Below are 20483 nucleotides of genomic sequence, written 5' to 3' on the forward strand. Positions count from 1 at the left end.
GTATGTATGTATATTTTTTTGGGGGGGGGGGCACAGAATTGGTACTACAGGCAAGCGGGGGCCCCGGACACCGATGGGGACTACCCGAGGGCCACCACCGGCCTATAGTATAATTCCTGTTCATCCAAAAAAAAATTCAGATAAGTTATGTATGTTAGGGGGGTATAGGGGTTGTTGGGGGCACATGGGGTGGGTGTGTTGTATATTTCAATGTTTATTGGGGGAAATTGTCCCCAATAATCATGCTATTGTGCCTTAACCCCTTCATTGCCTTAGCGAAGAGCCGCTAAAGTAATGAAGCTGCTTTAATGTATATTTTTAATTGTGTGTGTGAGCAGAGGGTCTCCTGAGATGAACCGCTTTGATTTCTGGCTCAGGGTCCCCCTGCTTCCCGAGTTACAGGCCCCGGTATGGTGCATTGGATGCCAGTGATGCTGGCATTTTTATTGCGTCCACTTCGCGTAACGTGTGACGTAAATAATGGAGGAGATACCGGCACCCCATATCTGGTCTATAACTCGGGAAGCATGGGGTCCCCGAGGCTGAAATCAATGCGGTTCAGCTCAGGAGACCCCCTGCTTCCACACAGTATTACTAAAAATTACATTAATGCAGCTTTATTACCATAGCGAATAGCCGCTACGGTAATGAATTATTGTTTATTAATATGTGTGTTTTGATACTAGTGTATATGTGCAGGGGGTCTCCGGAGCAGAACCGCATTGGTCTGAGGTCCGGGAACTCCCTACTTCATGAGATACAGGCCCTGTTATGGGGTGCCTGTATCCCTCTGCTTTGTTTACATCCCACGGTCACATGATCGGGACATCTCAAAGAAGAGGAATACCGGCACCCCATAACGGGGCCTGTATCTCAGGAAGTAGGGGGTCCCAGGACCTGAACCAAACACGGTTCTGCTCCGGAGACCCCTGCTACAATACACTAGGAATTACATTTTTATTTTAAAATATTTTTATTCCCTGTGAGATTATCGCAGAGAGAGGCGGATCTCTCTGCTGCAGACAGATCTGGCTGGGTGAACCCTTCTCAGAGGGCAGGTCATCTCGGCACTGGCAACTCGCCATGTTTGCTAATGTTGCTCTCACTGGTATTCGGGCCTTTCTGCATACCGTGAAAGCTACTCGGCAAAAACATGGCGAGCTCACAACCTGACGATAATTTTTTGGGGCGCTTACTGCATGAGGCCCTAAGTGTTCGAAGAAATAAAAATTGGAATGAAATGGAAACAAAAATTAGGGAACAGAATTAACATGATATAGTCCTACCTTAGGGGCTAGGAACCAAAACCAACAATACAAATGAATCTATAAATAAAATAACCATATCACATGTAATGTGACTTAGAAGCCACTTAGTGGCTGAAATGATACGAACGGGATTCAAATCTATGAAAGACAGCTGTGATCAGTATAGTAGCAACAGAAAACAAGAAACCAGACTAAACCAGAATGCTGGTGTCAATGCACTCATTTAAACCTTGAGGTGCCAATGTACCCAGGCGGTAAATCCAGTAGGACTCACGAGTGCAGAGTGTTTCAGAGTAATTTAGAACTAGGGATAGCCTCAATACCGGTAATCCTAAGGCTCACTGGGTCCCGAGAATGCATGGTGGAAAATGACATGGCACACTCTGGGTTAACATCCCCCTAATGATCGCACGGCGATGCTCAAGGAACCTCAGACACAGTGAGCATCACAGTTAATGGAACTTTTAATGGGGTAAATGGACCCATTGAAAGAGGATGAAAAGGACTGTGATGTGGAAAGGTGTTTACACATAAGACATCTGGACCTGCCACATCTGTGATTGTCAGTAAGGGCAGTCTCTGAATTGGTTACAGGAACCAGATCTCTTAATCTACTGGGAGGCAATAAACCTCAAGATTCTTGTTATGTCCGGTATCAATTTTTCTGTTGCCACTATGCTAAATAGTAAAATTCTATGGGTCATTAATATGGCCCATGAGGGAGGTGTAATCTCCAAAAGACAGAAGGAGTTCCTTATAAAAAAAGATCCCATCATGCCGGTACTTTACACTTTGCCGAATATACACAAAAATCTGTCTAAACCACCGGGGCAACCTAAAGTCGCTGGGACAGAATCCTTATTCCAACTCATAGCTGTATTCATAGATAAATTACTCCATCCATTGGTTGTGAATTCGAGGTCATACATCCAGGATACATCAGATTTGACAGGGGGTAGCGCTACCTCACATTTGGGTGAGATTGTTCTGTGGACACCGGGGTTCTAGGTGCCCATTGCACGCTCAGTACTTTGTGGGACCACCATTAATGTTATTGTGTTGTACTGATGGGATATATGTATATTGTTATCTGTGTTATACTGTGATACAGTAAAGCAGTTATATCATACCGATCCTCCTCGGTGGAGGCACTGCACTGCAAGATATATCATCCCAGGCTCCCCAGGAGTGGAGGCTTTGGCCTCCTGTGAGCCTCACAGGTAACAACAGCATGCATAATCGCCCGCGGTGTCCCTTAGGCGTAGGGAAAGGGGGTTCCATATGTACTGTAAGTGTGTCTGCAATGTGCATTTGTAATGACATCTTATATATACACGTAGTATATTTTTACAATGCAAGTCAAGAAAGGGTTATGAGAAATGTTTCACAATTTGAGTTTTTAAAGTAATTGCAGTAGAAATATTTAAATTGAATGCTAGGGAACATAATAAGACAGTAACCGTTGCTACAGGAATGAAGTTATACATATCAGCACTTTTTATGCCAAGTATTGTTAATCTCTGTATTACAGCAAAAGCATTTTTAGACCTGTGCACATTAGAAAAGTCTATTGCTTGGTTGTCGCCAAATACCTTTATCTCGAAAAGATCTTAAATGTGTTATATGACAAACACTTCCTAGCCAAAACCTTAGTCATGGCAGTTTTACAATTGCTTTTAAGTGGAAAATGTCTATAATTTTGGCGTCTATTCCATACTGTATATTAAACAGTGATCTTTAAAATGCATTCTGGAATGTAATTCAGCTCTAAGTCTAATTGCTACATTTTTTATTTTATCTGGCCTCCTCAAATCCACAGATGATAGTTTAAAACCCCACGTTAAGTATCTCCTCTCTTTGTACAATCTTATTTTTAAAGCAAAGCTACAGTATCATAATGAATATTATGACTCAGGTAGTCAGATTCTGACTTTGCACCAGAGGCTATGATGTGGGAAACAATGTTGAGGAACTCGTCATTGTCCATAGAAAAAAGAGGTACATAGTAAAATAAATGTTTCAAGTGGTTGGCATACCATTCGCTTAAGAAAATTACAACTTGTTGAAGTAGGTCATACAGGACCTCGTCAAATTTAATGTGCAACACTACATTAAAAAAGAATTAAACATAGATGTGACTTACTATCTTAGAAGAAACCAAATGGAATCTGTTTACAATCATTTACACAAGTACAAATGTAACTGCTAAAAGTATAGAAGTTAAATAAAGAAGCAGATGGGACTGATGAATATCAACATAGCGTAAGTAAAATACATTCATTTGAATGCTGCATGAATGAAAAACAGTGTATATAGCCAATACTGTAATAATAACAATAATAATAATAACATGTTCTTGTATAGCGCTGCTAGTTGTACACAACGCTTTACAGAGACATTTTTCAGGTACAGGTCCCTGCCCCAAGGAGTTTACAATCTATATTTTTGGTGCCTGAGGCACAGGGAGATAAAGTGACTTGCTCAAGGTAACAAGGAGCCAACACCAGGAATTGAAACAGGCTCTCCTGCTTCAAACTCTCAGTGCCAGTCAGTGTCGTTACTCACTGAGCCACTCCCTCTCGCTGTATGTGCTCGTTGCCATTTACAGTAAGTATATACAAAACAATATAGCAGATTGAAAAACCTTGTGCAACCCTCCTTACCCACCTCTAAAGGAGGTCACATCAGATTAACTATACACACTGGCAGTGCGCCATCTCTCAGGCCTTTGCATGGTGCTGGATAGGTGCAGACTGGGCATGAATAAGCAGATAGGAAAGTATGGGTGCCTGGAACTTTTTTTTTTACAAAAAGATGCTTTATTTCCCAGCTGTCAATAACACTCCACAGAAATTGACATATTTCATACTTGACTGAAACTTGTAGCAAAACAAATTACTCTCGACTTTGTCAACTGGTAGCTCTCACTCCTATGCTGGGGAGGTACTTAAACTTGTTATCCATAGTAAAGGATAAATTGGCAGTATCTTACATAGAGCTAGCAAAGTCCCACCACTTGTTGAATGGGCCTTTCAGGCATACACTTCAGGCTCCTGGATTAGCAACCCGCTTTTACGTATTGTATACTTCCTCCATACCTATTCAATCGGAAATGTGCAAGGAGTTACTATGCCATGAGCTCCTTTTTACAGGACTCACATTGAGGACCCCAATAAGAACTCAGAAGAACCTGATTCTAGAACATACAGTAGGGTGAAGCTATACTGCACCGACACACTTTATTCGAGCAAATACCCAGTATGTACCTGGCAGATACCTGGAATGCGCCGCTCCTCACCTCTGACAAGCCCCGTTGCGTTTGCCTTCCCAGCCTGGGTTCATGCCTGGCTGACGGGCGGCTGATCTGTTAAATGATAATGATTAGGATTTAATAGGCTGCAATGCTTCGCGTGTCTACCAGATGGCATAAATTCATGAATTGTAATGCAGTATATATATATATATACTGTGCAGTATTGCAGCCAGCGGGAATAAAATGCTTCAATCCCTGCTTGGAAAATACCTCAATGCACTCGGGCAGAAAACAGTCACAAACCTCAATACACCCGGGTATACCCGAATTCGTGGGACTAGTCGAGCTCGAATAAAGTGTGTCGCCAGTGTATATACCATAAATTCTACCCTCTTCTTTTTCTCATTGTGCAAATCCATGGATCCATGCACCTAGAGACATTCTTCTTCACATCCCTAAAGTGAGATCACAAGTCACAAGACATACAGTATGGGGGAGAGGCAATACTGGAGGGAGCCCACCCAGTTACCCATTAAGCCCTTATAAATCTAGGAGTCCCCTGAATAGGGGGCTACATTTGTAAACAGACAAATCATACCGTCCCAACATTTCACCTTATTTTTTGACTCGTTTGTAACATCTCATAGGAGAACAAATTCACGTATAAGGGAGATAGTGTCTCCTTTGGTACAAATGCTGTCCCACAGGTGTTCTAGTGTCATAATATGATGAAGCTTTGGTGATATATGCCGGTGTGAAAGGCCTGCTTATTTTCCCCAAAGTAGTTGATATTGATGAAGTTACTACATTTTACAGAACACCTTGCTTGATAGGCTGGTGAATTATCCTTTTGTTCTGTATCTCCTGCAACACAACTACAAAAAAAAACTTTAACTCTCTACACCCTACAACATAGGACTATTTTAACACTCTGGATCTCTATTACAAACTAGAGAATAACAACAAGAAGATCATCCAAAAAGCAATGCCACAGAAAAGAAAAACATACAAACAACTACAAACTACCATAGAGAATAACAATTTTGAACAGCATCGCAATGACAATTAAAACATAAGGATATTAAATAAAAACACCATTAACAGTAAAAAATATCATTCTGGTGTATTCCTCACAGTGCACTCAAAGAAAAACTACAGGGTTATTCCTCTCGCTGAAATGTCAAGTGTATGGTGGGATATTATGTGATGGCACTGTTATTGAATCCTATGGAAAACCTGTGATATTTTGCATTATAATGCAATATTCTGCTCTATCAGTAGGTAAAATAAAGCTAGTAAAACTGTAGGTGCCTACACTGCATTTCTCCAGCACCAATGCAACTACCAGACTTTTGAAGTAAATACGTTCCATTTTTTTAAAATTATTCTTTTTCATTTAATTCTTTAATTCATCTTTTTAATTCTAATTCCATTTTAAATTATTGTATGTAAACTCTGCATTGGGAAAAAAGGAATATTTGACTAACTATTATTTCACTTCATAAGAACAAGGGAAGAGGATGGTGGAATTTGGGGGTTGGGGGGGAGAAAAAGGTCTTCCATCAGCCTAAGTCAGTGAGGGAGTACGGTGCAAGGAGGGATCAAGCATAAAGGTACATAAAAAAGAAAAGAATCCCTACTGAATGCACGCAGTACACAGAGGATGGAATGATTGAATTGATTTGAAATAATTTAAATTTAATAATAATAAAAATGTTTAATGATTGGTGGGAACATAAGTAGCCAATCTTACATAGACACTGACATTAACCAAAATAAAAATGATATTTAATAAAAATCTAGAGAGGAACCTCACTCAACTAAATTGAGTGGAAGCTAGAACATATTGTATAGTGGGAGGGAGTATTGGGACTACCCTGGAAGTTTTCATATGAGCACAAATACTCAATGATCAAAGACTCCCTAGTTGGGTGGGGGTGTACTGTGAAGGAGTCGTTAAATTGAAGGAATTGCCCATTTAAGGTGCCCGATGGATGGATGGCTAGCATAGGATGTGGTTCTACTGAATGGTGCTTGATGGGGACCAAACAGAACCACTCTGAAGATAATAAATATACACATCCACTGATAGCAGCACTAAGTGTAGTGTGACATAGTCGCATGATAATGGGCAGCTGTCTGTCTAATTTATAGAAGAAAGTGCAGACTTAGTATGGAAGTGATCCATTCCACAGTTTCACAGTTGCTAAGACTGTGGGATAGAAACTCCAGGCCAGAGATTAGTGGTTCTGGTATTTCCCTCACCTACTCTCCTAATTACTAGAACAGATGTTTAGAGCAGAGAGGGTTACTTTTTCAGTCTCTCACATAGAGCCTGGAGGCTGGGGCTATCGCATCTCCCCTGCATCCAGTTCGGGGAGGACTCCCCCTTCACATACTGCAGCATCTGAGGCTCTAATGGGACGCTGTCCCCACCTCACAGTTAAGGATTCAATGTTATTCTATCTGTGTGTTATTTTTAAGTTGGTAACTGGATTTTCCTGCCAATGTTGCATATAAGGATATGCATGTGTGTTAGAATCCTGACAGGAGTAGATGTTATTTGTATGAGTTTATTTTGTTCTTAAATTGACGGTGTTTAAACATATGTAGTGTCACTAATGGAAGAATAAACCGCTGAAGGTTGAGGGCTAATTGCCCCTTGTGTGTAAACATGTGTCTGTCCCCCTTTTTTGCAAAACAAACCCTATAAGACTGTGTCAGGAAGAGCCTGAGCATGCGGCAGTGCTACAGAAAGGGAGCAGTTTTCCACAGTATCTTAATGTAACACCCAAATGCTACATAAATATACAAATGTAGGTGGTTGTCAATTGGGACAGGATGATACTAAGTCAAGTACTGCAGCAATTCCTAGATTATTTGTATGAGTACCTCTGAAGTTGATATACTTAGCAACAGTTGCAATGTAAAGCAGTCCATATGGTGTCCACACATTAAGCTGCTTGAGATTATCGGATCATTGTTAGCCATTATATAGTGTCCCTAGAGTACTGTGCGGTAACCGCAGAGAGATAGTCCATTGCATCAGCAATAATGGTCCAGTATAAATGTACTCTGTCCTATAATACGGTGCCTCTACCATAGCACTGTAATAAACCTAGCCTCCTGGCACTCCTTACTCACTTAACTCCCATGGTCGCAACATAAAATGAACTGACAGGTACAGTCTCAATGCTTACCAGCACACCCAAGGACCGAGTACATTTTTAGAGCTGCTATCGATGGAAGTGCATATTTATTACCTTCAGTGTGGTTCTGTTTGTTCCTCATCAATCATCATTCGTTAGAATCACATCTGCTATTTCTGCTAGCAATACCATCCATCGGGCAGCTTATAGGGGCAGTTCCTTTGGTTTAACAGCACCTCCACAGTACACCCCCACCCAACTAGAGTGTCTTTGGTCCTTGAGAATTTGTGCTCATACGACAGCTACCTGGGTAGTCCCTATACTCCCTCCCATTATATAATATGCTCTAGCTTCCACTCAATTTAGTTTAGTTTTTATTAAATATATATGTTATGTTTGTTAATGTCTGTGTCTATGTGTGATTGGCCATTTATGTTCCCACCATTAATTGACCATTTTTATTACTATTGAATTAAAATTATTTTAAATCGATCCAATCCTTCCATCCTCTTTGTACTGAGTGCATTCAGTAGGTATTCTTTCTTTTTTATGTACATTAAAATTTAACTTCTCAAAAGAAACACTTATTAATATGAGTGAAAACATAAAAAAAATGTAGTTAGCATTTTCTCCAGCTTCAGTCTGTGCCACAAAGATAATATTTACTAAGTGCTGCTAAGCCATAAGATGCATTAAGGAACTGTAAGATATTTTCATGGCCTATTCAAATGAATGGACTGTAAGGTGTCGTACATTAAACTAAGGTATACTATGGCTTGCACAGTTTAGGTAATAGAGCCCAACATGTCACTTCATCTTCTTTTACACATGTAAATTCCAACATTGCTATACATTGTGGTTGATAGCACAGGGCTATTGGGATATATATGCTACATGTAAAAACCTGTAATAAGCATCCTACAAGAGTGGTGTGTGCCATGATAATATAATATACCATATTCACTATGATGTTTCAAGTCATAAAATACCTTATGGTGCAAAATAACACCTCACAGCCCCTTCACTTGAATAGACTGTAAGGTAACTTACAGTGATGCAAAGTGACTTATAGAATAGCACCAGTTATACTGTAAATATGTTTTTTTTTAAAGACAAAGACCAGTCACCTAATTTATTTGTATGGTCATCTTACTATCTGTACTTATAACTTCATGACATCTTTTTTTTTTTTTATAAGATATAAAATTAAAATATTAAACGCTTTTCTTTCCCAAATTTGTACTTAACCTCCAATTCAAAAAATATTTACATTGTTAGTTTTCTTGTCCTTTTTGTTTATTTCCCCACAGTTTGCTCTCATTACTGTATATTTTCTTGTCCACGTTACTTTAAATTTGTTACCAATTATATGTTTTTAGTCTGGTTCTCCCAAGTGCCTTGTGTAATGAAACGGGGTTGTATATCAATCCCTAGCACAGGCGCCAAAAGATGAGGACAACATACTTAAAATCATGTTATCCTACACTTTCGCAGAAAGTGTTCCTAGATGCTATTTGTAGCAAATACGTAGTTTTGGCCAGGGGTGCACAAACTATTCGCGTTGCGCCCTCCTGCCTACTCCCCGGCATGCGGAGGTCACGTGATGTTGCACCATGACCCCACGGCATCATTTGATGCCGCATTGCCATGGCGATGCGTCGCCGAAGACCCGGCTGGCAGCAGGTAAGTAAGTTACAGAGGCCTCACGCCTCCCCCAGCATTTAATTTAAATGCCGTGGGGAAGAGTGTGGGGCCCCTGTAACTGCTCACACACCTTCACCACCCCCCCACCCCCCAGAAAAATCTTGCGCGCCCTCCAGTTTCCGAACTGCTGGTTCAGGCCAACATGTTCATGTGAATGCTCTGAATTCTAGTAGTATAATAGTCTACTCCTCAACAGGGATAGAGATATTAAGGTCCAACACATGGCACATGCCTAGGATGTTGGCCTCATGTTCTAGTATCATTTAGTGTAATAAGTTGGCAGCTGTACTTGCATCTCCAAATATTACTAATATTTCTAACTCTGCTAATAATTGACATTAATTTGCTGTTTGCACAAGCTCTGTACCTGCAATTTAATTAAATATAGTGATGTACAGTACCGTGGTGTGGACTGCTAACCATACCTTACATTTGCAAAGCACTTTACTTCGCTAGAAATGCCAAAATAACAGATATTATGTGAAATTACCCTAAAGATTACCCTGTGGATGTATTGCTCTGATAAGCTATTAGTTTGTGGAATAGACTGCAACCCTTCATAAAATATTTCATACACATACTTAGCAATTTTATAAATGAGTACTAAACAGTAAATACACAAACATTAAGACCCTTACTTACTGAGCAATTCTATGCCAATGCCAGAAGGTACCTTATGGTCAATTCAAATGAATAGGCCACATGCTGTCTTCCAGCGCCATAAGGTGTCTTATGGAAAAGGTCCTCTTAGCAAATATGGGCCTGAAGGCCTTATTCTATAAAGTATGTTAACGCAGATCCATCGCTACCTCACAGAGAAATGAATGGGTCTTTAGATGCGGTAATGCCATATTAGGGCTGTCACACTATATAGAATAAGATCCTACATCTATCTTTTGTACAAAATGACATATACAACTGATAATCCTTTTGGAGATAAGGTTCTTCTCATTATATTGCTCTCTAGGTATTAGTTCAGTATTAGTATTTCACGTTTATAATAAAGCCTATTAATAGAACTCCACATCTTCTGAACCCATACTAAATGTATTGCAATACAGTGGTAAAAATTATTGGAATAGCTTACATAAAGTAACCACAGATTAAATAAAAAATGAAAACAGAATGTCAGTAAACAGCAGTCATTAAGCCATAATGGCTATGATTAATACATTGGTTGTTAAACGTTGGGTAACAAGATTACTGTAGCTTGCTTCTTTCTTGCCCAATATATACTTAAAGTAATTGCATCTCTACAAAATGCATTATCATCACTTCTTGTTCTTTATGATGTCATGGGACAGCATTGCAGTATACGAAGAATTCAGAAGATTTACATTACCAGCCTACAGTTGCCTACTAGGAACAGTAAAAGCTGTTTATCTGCAAATGCAGGATTTGTTCTCAGGATATTTCATCGAGAAAGGCACACAAAAATGTGCATCAAATGCAGAAAGCAAATAAATAGGAGGGTTTGAGCTGAATTTTACATTTACAAGTTTTATTACTATGTTGTTAATTAAATGCTGTCCTATTAAACTATATATATATATATATATATATATATATATATATATATATATGTAAATATACACACACAGTAGCTCAGCAATACACATGTACAGGATATAGTCTACATTTCAAACCACAATGGTCTTTAATTCATCTCTGCTGTCATGCTAAACATATGGTAGGATCACATATTAGTATAATCACAAAAGCTACAATTTGTGTTATTTTGTTACAATTTGTTTGCGTTATTTTTAAGATAATACTGATTCAACACTAAAGCAGTTATAGTACCAAGTTTGTTGAAATTTGCCGCAACTGATTAAGAAATTATACAGGTGATAGCTTTTTCATTTGCACCCCCACCACAATCTCTTAATTATTGATGTAACCATTTTGTTGCCAAGGTTGCTAGCAACACATTGCAGAGATGGGGGTTATTCTTCAAAGTCTGCCAGCTGAAAAATAGGGGCGTCAACACCACTTGATTGATCAAATAAACCCCCCCCAGGTTTTCTGGATACACCTGGTGTGGTTTCTGTAGAGTATTTTATTTATCTATATATTTAATAATCTGCACCAGTGTTCTGCACCCAGAAGGTATGGTCAGGGTGGGAAACTCTAGTCCTCAAGGGCCATCAACAGGTCAGGCTTTTAGAATATCCCTGCTCCAGCACAGGTGGCTCAATCAGTTGCTCCCTGCTTCAGCATAGGTGGCTCAATTGATTTAGCCACCTGTGTGGAATCTGGGCTATCCTTAAAACCTGACCTTTTGGTGGCCCGTGAGGACTGGATTTACTACCCCTGTCTTTCCTGCTAATCTTGAGAAATCTAGAGCCAAAAACAGCACCACATTTATTATAGAAAATGAGCACAAGAAAAGCATTGTGGTTTGTTACTCTGATACATTCAGTGGTATTTTTCTTATCAGCACTGCATCCTGGGAACTTTAAAAAAATCTCTTTTGATGAACTCCACTGGACCGAAACTGGTGCATAAGGCAGAAAAGAGCCAGGATCTGCATTTTTGCAGATGGCAAAGAATTGCAACAGCATTGACTTTCCAGGGGTTTTAAACAAAATGACTAATACATTTTGCAGGATTGGAAGATTTGTTAAGAGTGTGGCAACTAACTACAGTACAATTTAATGTAAAAAAGTTTAAAATAATGCACTTGGGTGACAAAGATCCAAAGGCAGAAAACAGGATTAATGGCACGATAATTTCAACTACTATAGTGGAAAGGGACCTGGGAGTCATTATTTCAGCAGACTTAAAAGTAAGCAGGCAATGTAACAAAGCTATGGGGAAAGCACACAGGGGGTTATGGTGTGTAGGGAGCGATATTAGCAACAGAAAGAGAGGGGTGGTGATGACAACTTTATAGATCACTTTATAGAAGACCATGTTCAATTCTGGAGACCATATCTCCGGAAAGACGGAGACCATATCCCTGGAAAGACGTACATTGTTGCAGATTATGCAAAAAGGGCTACTAAAATTGATCATTATCTGCAGAATAAGATTTATCAGAAAGACGAAAGGATCTTAATAAGGACAGATTAGAGTAGTGTTTCTAGACTCCAGTCCTCAAGGACCCTAAAAATCCAGGTTTTAAGAATATCCTCACATTAGCACAGGTGGCTCAATCGTTTTGACTGAACCACCTGTGCTCAAGCAGGGCTATCCTTAAAACCTGGACTGCTAGGGATCCGCGAGGACTGGAGTTGGGAAACACTGGCTTAGAGGATATAAAATAGAGGGAGATATGATTGAAACATTTAAATGCATTAAGGAATTCCATAAAGTAAAGGAGAAATCATATTCAAAAGAAAGCGGTGTGCTAGAACAGGAGGCCATTTTCTGAAGCTGGAGAGTTGCCGGCTAAGGGGAAATGGGAAGAAGCCCTTCTTTACAAAAAGGGCGGTGGATTTGTGGAATTGCTTCCCAACAGACATGGTAGGGGTTAATACAGTAGGAGACATAAGGCGAGCGTAAATAAAAAAGAAAACAAAGGATCAATTAGGATCTGTGGTTTTACAGCAGACATGAAAAGGGGCAGACTCCATAGGCCAAAGTTTAAGTTTCTATTTCTATGTGCTTACTTGGACTTGACAACTTGATTAATTTACAAAAATGTACAAAGGGGATCATTTATTTAAATCCCCTGCTGCCAACCTTGGCTAAAAAAAACAGCACAAGTTTAATCAAAGAAAAAGGGTCCTATTGAAACCCATACCATAACTGCTGGAGTTTCTCAGAAGGATATCTTCAGAGGAAAATTCATCAAGGTCTCCGCATTCCTTTGGTAAATCTGGTGCAGCTTTGTTACTCCGATTTTGTACCAGGAAAACTTTGAAAAATAACTCAACTGGTGCAAAAACGGCAGATTTGTCAAGAAAAAAAATCCAGTAGAAAGCAATAGGATTTTTTTCTAAGATTGGAGAACATTTTTATGCTGTATTGCATTTATACAACAGGAATAAAAGTCAACGTTATGCGGCATGAAGGGGCTACCTATTATATTAACACTGGGTAGGTCTGGAGTCTGGGGGCCAGATGAGTCCCAGAGAAGGATGGACAGGGGCCAAGGACTGGGCTTAATCTTTATAATACTGGTCCCTGGGCCCCTATCCGTCACATCTGGATTCGCGTGTTTGCCCCTGTTTTAACCTTTTTCTGCACCTGGAAGACTTTCAGAATTGATCCTCTAAAAAAAAAAGTGCAATTCTTAGACAATAACATCTGCACTTTTTTTCCCCTTTGACACATAGGGGGTTGTGTTGCAAAGTCTTCAGGCTGCAAAAGTGTGGCACAGATTTATCAGGCAATAAAGTATCCTTTGCTCTCAATAGAAGGTATCCTCGATAAATCTACTGCTAGTTTTGCACAACATTTTGCACCAGTTTTGCAGATGGTACACTTTGGTACATAATTCATATTTTTGACTCAGAATGGCACCATGTTTGGTTTGATACTAAGGGGGTAGTGTTTGATAGTCTCCTGCAAGACCAGAACAAAAACACCAAGCAAATAGATCAGATAAAAAATGTACTGTAATTGGGGGTTCTACTTTTTGAAAATGTTGGTACAGTATTTTGCTAAGAAAAAGATTGTAGATGTAATGATTTGTTGACCATCTTTACAAGACATATGGGGGGAGCCGTAGGAGTCATTTAACAATTGGGGGAGAAAAACTTTGGGAATTTCTTCATTAATAATATTGACGAAGTATATTTGCGCCTGTTTTGCAGCCTGACCACTTTGATTTACAAAGGCATAAGTACCAAAGCAAAAGTGAAGCAAATCGGAGGAAAAATATCAGCATCATATGTATCAAAGAAAAACCCCTTGAAATCAATAGTCTTTATTTCATTGATACTGTACATCTTGCGCAGTTTTTTTAATTGCTGCATTTTTGCTTTGATACTTGAGTTCTATTGGGCTCTATGTATAAAAGGCAAAATGTTGACGCAAAGTCGTGATTTTGTTGCAACTTGCGCAGACGTATAACTGTCTCAGGCAGCATCTATGTACTAATCCTAGTTGCGCTATTATAGGGTATGTCTTCTTCTGTCTGCGACTAGATGAAGGATTTTTGGAGCAAGTGGGAGGGGTTTGGCAGGGTTAGGACGGGGTTACATTTGCATATTGGTGCAGGCCTATGTGCTAAAATAATGTGAGGTTTGCGCTACTTTTCTTGATGGTTTTCTCTGTCACCTTAAAAATCCTTTTTATTGCGCAGAATGCACCAAATTCTTAAACAGTAGAAATACATGACATAAATATGACTCGTTTCAGAATGCACATTTTTTTTACACAGCAACCTCAGCGAGCATGTATCTCTTGATTCTTAGTGTGTGACCCCTATAGGGGCTTATGTGTCAAGCAAAAGCTGTTCTATTCTGGGGCAAACAATATGCACCATATGTATCAAAGGGAAAAAATCCTTTTAAAAACAATAGGATTTCTTAATAGATTTAGAGCAATAGTTTTGCCCCAGAATTGCACCACTTTTGCCATGATGCTGTACATATGTCCCACAGACTCCAAAGTTTCCTGGCTGCAAAACTGGGATAAATTAGCATCAGATTGATTAAACAAAAAGCCATATTGGAGTACATGTATGAAGGCAAATGTGGTGCAATTGTGGGGCAAACACTTTGCACCTTAAGTAACAAAGTAATTGCTTTTTATAGGACATTTTTTCTCTGATAGAGCACATATACAGTAGTGCAGTTATTTTGCCCCAGAATTGTCTCACTTTTGCCATTGTTGTAAAGGTATTTTGTAGTTTGGTCAATATGGTGCTATTTGTTGTTCCCCTTTTTGCCCCAGTTTTGCATCCAAGAGACACTGGGGCTGATACTGTAAATTAAAGTCTCCCAGCTGCAAAAGTGGGACCAAACTAGTGCACAAAACTGCAACAAGCAATAGGATTTTTGCCTTGTTAAATGTGGTGCTGATTTGTTGCTCTTGTTTTGCCACACTTTTGCAGCATGGGAACTTTTATACATGGCACCCTATGACACACAAGAGTATATGTGACATATTGTCAAGTCAAAAGTAGTGCAATCATGTTGCAAAAAGAGTGCACAAGATGCATCAAAAAAATCCTATTGATTTCAGTGGGATTTTTTTCACTGGTACTTATGTTGCAGTTATTTTGCCCCAGCTTGCACCACTTTGCCAGGCTGCAAAACAGGTGCAAATATACTGTGCCAAAAGTATTAATAAAGAAAATCCCATTGATTTCAATGGAACAGTTTTTCTTCGTAATTGTTAAATTACTTCTATGGATCTCCCCATATGTCTTGTAAAGATGTTAAGCAAATAATTTTGTACATCTACAATGTTTGTTACCAAAATATAAAAAAATATATATTATTGTTAATGCATTTTTGTAACTCTTTCTTAGTATTGTTGAAGCAGCAATACTACAGTACATTCCCCCCCCCCCTTTTTTTTAATTTAATTTTTCTTATTTGTATATGTAAAGCATGTGACAATGTATAATTCTACACTCTTACCTGATCTGGCAATCGTTTGGTGCACTTGTTATAAATCTGTAAACATCTGTATGGTGTTACTAACATAATGGCTGCTTCAATCAGTGTAACTCAGCAGCTACAATGTATCCTTATATTGATAAGGAAACCTTATCTATTGTTACAGTTTAGAGCTCAAACTGCTGGGAATATTGACAACACATTATTACAAACAGGAAAGTGTTGCAAAGATCTTTCAGTGACTGGGAAGTTGGCTAAAACCTGCTATAGAAATCAAAGGATACTTTAAAACTCATTAAAAATGGCATTAAGAGTTGAATAATATGTTTTCTTAAATGCAGTAAGTACTATCTAATACTACAGAACTGACTTATTTAAAAAAAAAACATATAAGATTTCACGTTTCACTGCTTTAATGCAATTATATAAATTATAAGAATTATACTATAACAATCTATGTGATCATATTTTGATTACATTTAAAGACACACACTGAGCCACCTTTCAAATCCTTCCAGTATTGTTATACTGTATATTGCAGACTAAAACTTCAAATGGTTTATCTGTGGAAAAACAACTTTTATTTGGCATAGAATCAAAATATAATAATGTGAACCTACTATCAACATATTTTCCTTCTAATTATTAATTAGCAAAAATTTGAAAAGCATGTTAGTTTCACTGAATGTATTAGCTAAAATACTGCAATTTCTTGCAAGTACATTTAACTGTATCAACTCAGATAAAAGAATGGCAGAAACGACAAACGTCACAATTTTTTTAGTATAATGTAAAATATCGACACATGAATGTAATATCCTTTTTGCTGAGTAGCATAATTAGTTTACTTTTGTTCTGACAGTACAGTATAACACTAAATTTACACGAATAGTAATTCTGCTGCTTTCATGCACTCCTTAATCCACTCTTTCTAATGTCAAATTGTCCTGTTGGTTAACATCAGTAATAGTGGAATTGAACTAATAGTAATCTTATAAAAGAGTACAGTGAAAATTACTAAATCCCTCTTTCGCTCCCCCCCACAAAAGCAGAAATTCAAAAGGACTTAATAAGAGAAAAGCTACGACATGCACTTCATGATCCATAGTTTTCCATTTCGAAACTTATTGTGCCACCTTACACGTCCCAGTACTTACCACTTAAAACGCGCAGGGCATAACTGGTGTGCCCCCACAGGATGGCACCAAGGAGCACAAGAAGCATGTTGGAATATATCATTGGAATCATAGTAATGTTAAGTCAAGAAACCCGAGCTTGGTCGTCACAGCACCACTGAAACAAAACTGCTCCAAACAAAAATCAAGCAAAATGAATGGTAACGCCTTCTCCGTCCCCTGACCCTGCTAGGATTGAAAGAAAGTCTTGTTTTCACACATATCTATCTTCTTTTTTTTGCTTATGTTCACTTGCTTTTGTAAGTCATGTTAAGCACAGACTGCTCTCTGTTAATGCAAGATGCTTCAGTGAGTGCTTGGAGTATTCTGCTGTAACCAGCTTCATCCCAAAGCTATTGATTTCTGTCTGCTCTATTCTGCAGCAGCCAATCCAATGGCTTCTGGTTTATGTAACAGACCAGTAACAGGTCACAGAAAAAAACATATATTTGGCATTCTCACTATAAAACAGAAATAGGTTGTCAGAACTGTAGTCACTCTTCAGTAGGGTTCTTTATTTTCTGCAGAACATATGTATCCCTGACATAAAATAATGGCATTACTTCATTACTATTACTCTTCATTATTATTTTAGTTTTATATTCTTTATTGTTGCTCATAACATCTAGTACCAGAATGGTCAATTCAATGAAGAGAAAGTTGCATGCTAACTGAACCCAAATAATATTTTCTATGTCTCAAGCATTTCCAGCATTCATAGTTTATTGGTAAGCTCACCTGATGCATATACCGTACAATACTTTAAAACGTCACGATATTTACAGGAGTTAAAGATATAGTGTTACCTTACACGTCAAACACTTCACAAAACACTATAATGGCGCACATCATTTAGTCCTGAATGCTGCAACATAGTATGTATTTCCATCATTAACCTATCTGTTTCTAAACACCGCTCACAAGGCACAAAGGGGAACATGTAACAAGGGTCGCAAACTGGAGCATTGCAAAAACAGGCGCAAATTGGATCATTTTGACTTGACACTACTTTGCTCTAGTAGTGAGCATATTGGGGAGTGGTTGTTGAAGGAGTTATGGGAGAAGATAATCAGTACAATATTCTAATGAGACATCTATAAATTTGCCGTTATAACTAGTGCTGTTTCCCTTTCTGTCAAATTAATCTGGCTTTTTAACCTATTTTTCAAAGAGATCTGCAATTAATATGAGTCAAGTTTCCTACAAATGATGGAGAGAGAGCGAGATCAATAGGCCATGAAACAATTTTGATAGAGCTCCCATTTACTTATATATACCTCCAATAAGATGAATCTGCAAAATGTATTTAAATGATTTAAATGAGCAAATTTCTCTCTATATAGGGGTGAAACTGCAGTTCAGTATGAATCATGTTACGTTTTCTCCTGCCATTAACATTAACGGAGATTAGGTTAGCGAATTTGAGATTAATATCTTTTAGGCTATAATGACCTAATTTGCATATTATTTGGAATAATTGCTGTTATTGATCATGCCACACTTTTAATAGGAGTAAATCCTGGTTAATGTCACATTATTTGCTTTAGTGAATGCTGCATTATGATTACTTAGATTAACATCCTTTGTATTAGGCAAGCAGAGCTTAGTGAATTTAAAAACTAAGCCTTTAAATGATTAACAACCCTATTGTATACTGTTTTTTACTTTAAAATAAATGTCCTTCAGTTTTATATATTCACAAAATATATAATACTTAGTAATGCAAAGCTCATGGAAATACATATGTCTCCCACCTCCAGGCCACTTTGTGTATACTACTGTAGGTCCAAACTTGAAGAAGGCGGCCAATGTTATGGGCCTTTTTTTAGGGGTAAAGAATAAGATCTGCAGGCAAGGCAATCAACATGGGAGAGAACTGGGACAACTGTCCCTGGATCAGCATCTGTGGAAGGCAAGACCAGCCAGAGCTGATAAAATGGGTAGGGCCAGAGGTCGGGCCCAGCTTCTGTGTCCAACTGCTGGGACTCTGTTGGTTTCTGGGCCCCAGAACTCCCCAGCTGCGAGCCAGCCTTCATCAAAAGGGCCCCTGTGTGTCAGTCTGTGCCCAACTTCTGCATCCACCCGTGTAATCGGCGTGACTCCAGAGGCCTCCACCTATAGTACAATTCATGAGGGAGGGAATAGTGTGTGGTTGTGGTGGTTGGTGGGTGTGGGGGGGGGGGGTGAGTTTGCATGGGGGGAATTTCGTGTTGGGAAGGGAGGATTGAGTGTGAGGAGGGGAGGGAATTTTAATGCGTGTGGGAATGAGTGCCAGGAGTGGGGGTTGAGTGTGTGATGGGAGGGGAATTTGAGAGAGGAAGTGGGATATGAGAGGGAGTGGGATTGAGTGAGAGAAAGGAGACATCGAGTGAGAGAGAAGGTGGGGATAGTGAGTGAAACGAAGAGGGAGCAAAAGAGATGGGGAAGAGTGTTAGATTGGAGAGTAATAGAGAGGGGGAGTGAGAAGGGAGGGGTGAGTGAGGGGGGAGTGTTTTTGAGAGAGTGGAAGTGAGTGATAAAGAGAGGGGGATATTGAGTGGGCAAGAGAAGGAAGATGGGAGGGGGTGTGAGAGAGGGGGGAGTGAGTGAACAAGAGAGGGAGGGGAGAGGTTTGGGAGGGGGAAGCATGGGGGTGTAAGATGGGGAGGGTGGAGAGGTGGAAGAAGGGTGAGCGGGGGAAGGAAATACATGGAGGGAAGGAGAGGATGAGAGAGGGGATCGGAATAATGGGGAGAGAAATAGTGGGGGAAAGAGCTAAGAGGCGAGTGAGAGGGTGAAGTGTAAAAGAAAGAAGAGGGCTCGCAAGGTAACCAACACAGGGAGCCATGGTGGAAATTCTATTCATGAACCCTGGAAAAGCTGTAGGCGACCCTGGCTGTAGGTTCTTGTGGGGCAGGGATGTGTGTGAAATGAACTAAATAATATGCACCAGCAGTGGTGTAGATAGACATGTGTGAACCACAGGCAAAAAAAATGTCAGGGCCCCATCATGTCTCGCTCGCTCTTTTCTCAACCTTAAGTCTCTCTCTCGCTCTCTCTTTGTTCTCTCTGTCTCTGCTCTCTCACTCTGCTTTCTCTCTTTGCACTCTCTCTTTGCACTCTCTCTCTCTCTTTCTTTGCTCTCTCTATTTCTCTATCTTTGCTATCTCTCTTTCTCTCTCTTTGCTCTCTCTTTGCGCTCTCTCTCTGCGCTCTCTCTGCGCTCTCTCTTTCTCTCTCTTTGCTCTCTCTGCTCTTTCTTTCTCTTTCTTTGCTCTCTCTCTGCTCTCTCTCTCTCTCTCTCTTTGCTCTGCTCTCTCTCTCTTTGCTCTCTCTCTATTTGCTCTCTCTCTCCTTGCTCTCTCTTCTCTCTCTATCTTTGCTCTCTCTCTCTTGACTTTGTTCAGCTCAGGAGACTCCCTACTCCCTCCACTAGT

The 20483-nt window shown here is 39.4% G+C and overlaps 1 protein-coding gene across 1 annotated transcript in view; it reads right to left on the bottom strand.

Moving 5' to 3' along the window:
• The window catches only part of CHODL (chondrolectin), a 97996-nt gene extending 80588 nt beyond the window's left edge, over positions 1 to 17408 (bottom strand). Inside the window, exon 1 of the mRNA XM_075593957.1 lies at positions 17050 to 17408. Coding sequence (XP_075450072.1) covers positions 17050 to 17140 — 91 coding nt within the window. The 5' untranslated portion in view covers positions 17141 to 17408. The remainder of the gene's footprint in view (positions 1 to 17049) is intronic.
• Positions 17409 to 20483: the final 3075 nt, after the last annotated feature.

The sequence above is a fragment of the Ascaphus truei genome, chromosome 3 (assembly GCF_040206685.1).
Source record: "Ascaphus truei isolate aAscTru1 chromosome 3, aAscTru1.hap1, whole genome shotgun sequence".
Taxonomy (NCBI): domain Eukaryota; kingdom Metazoa; phylum Chordata; class Amphibia; order Anura; family Ascaphidae; genus Ascaphus; species Ascaphus truei.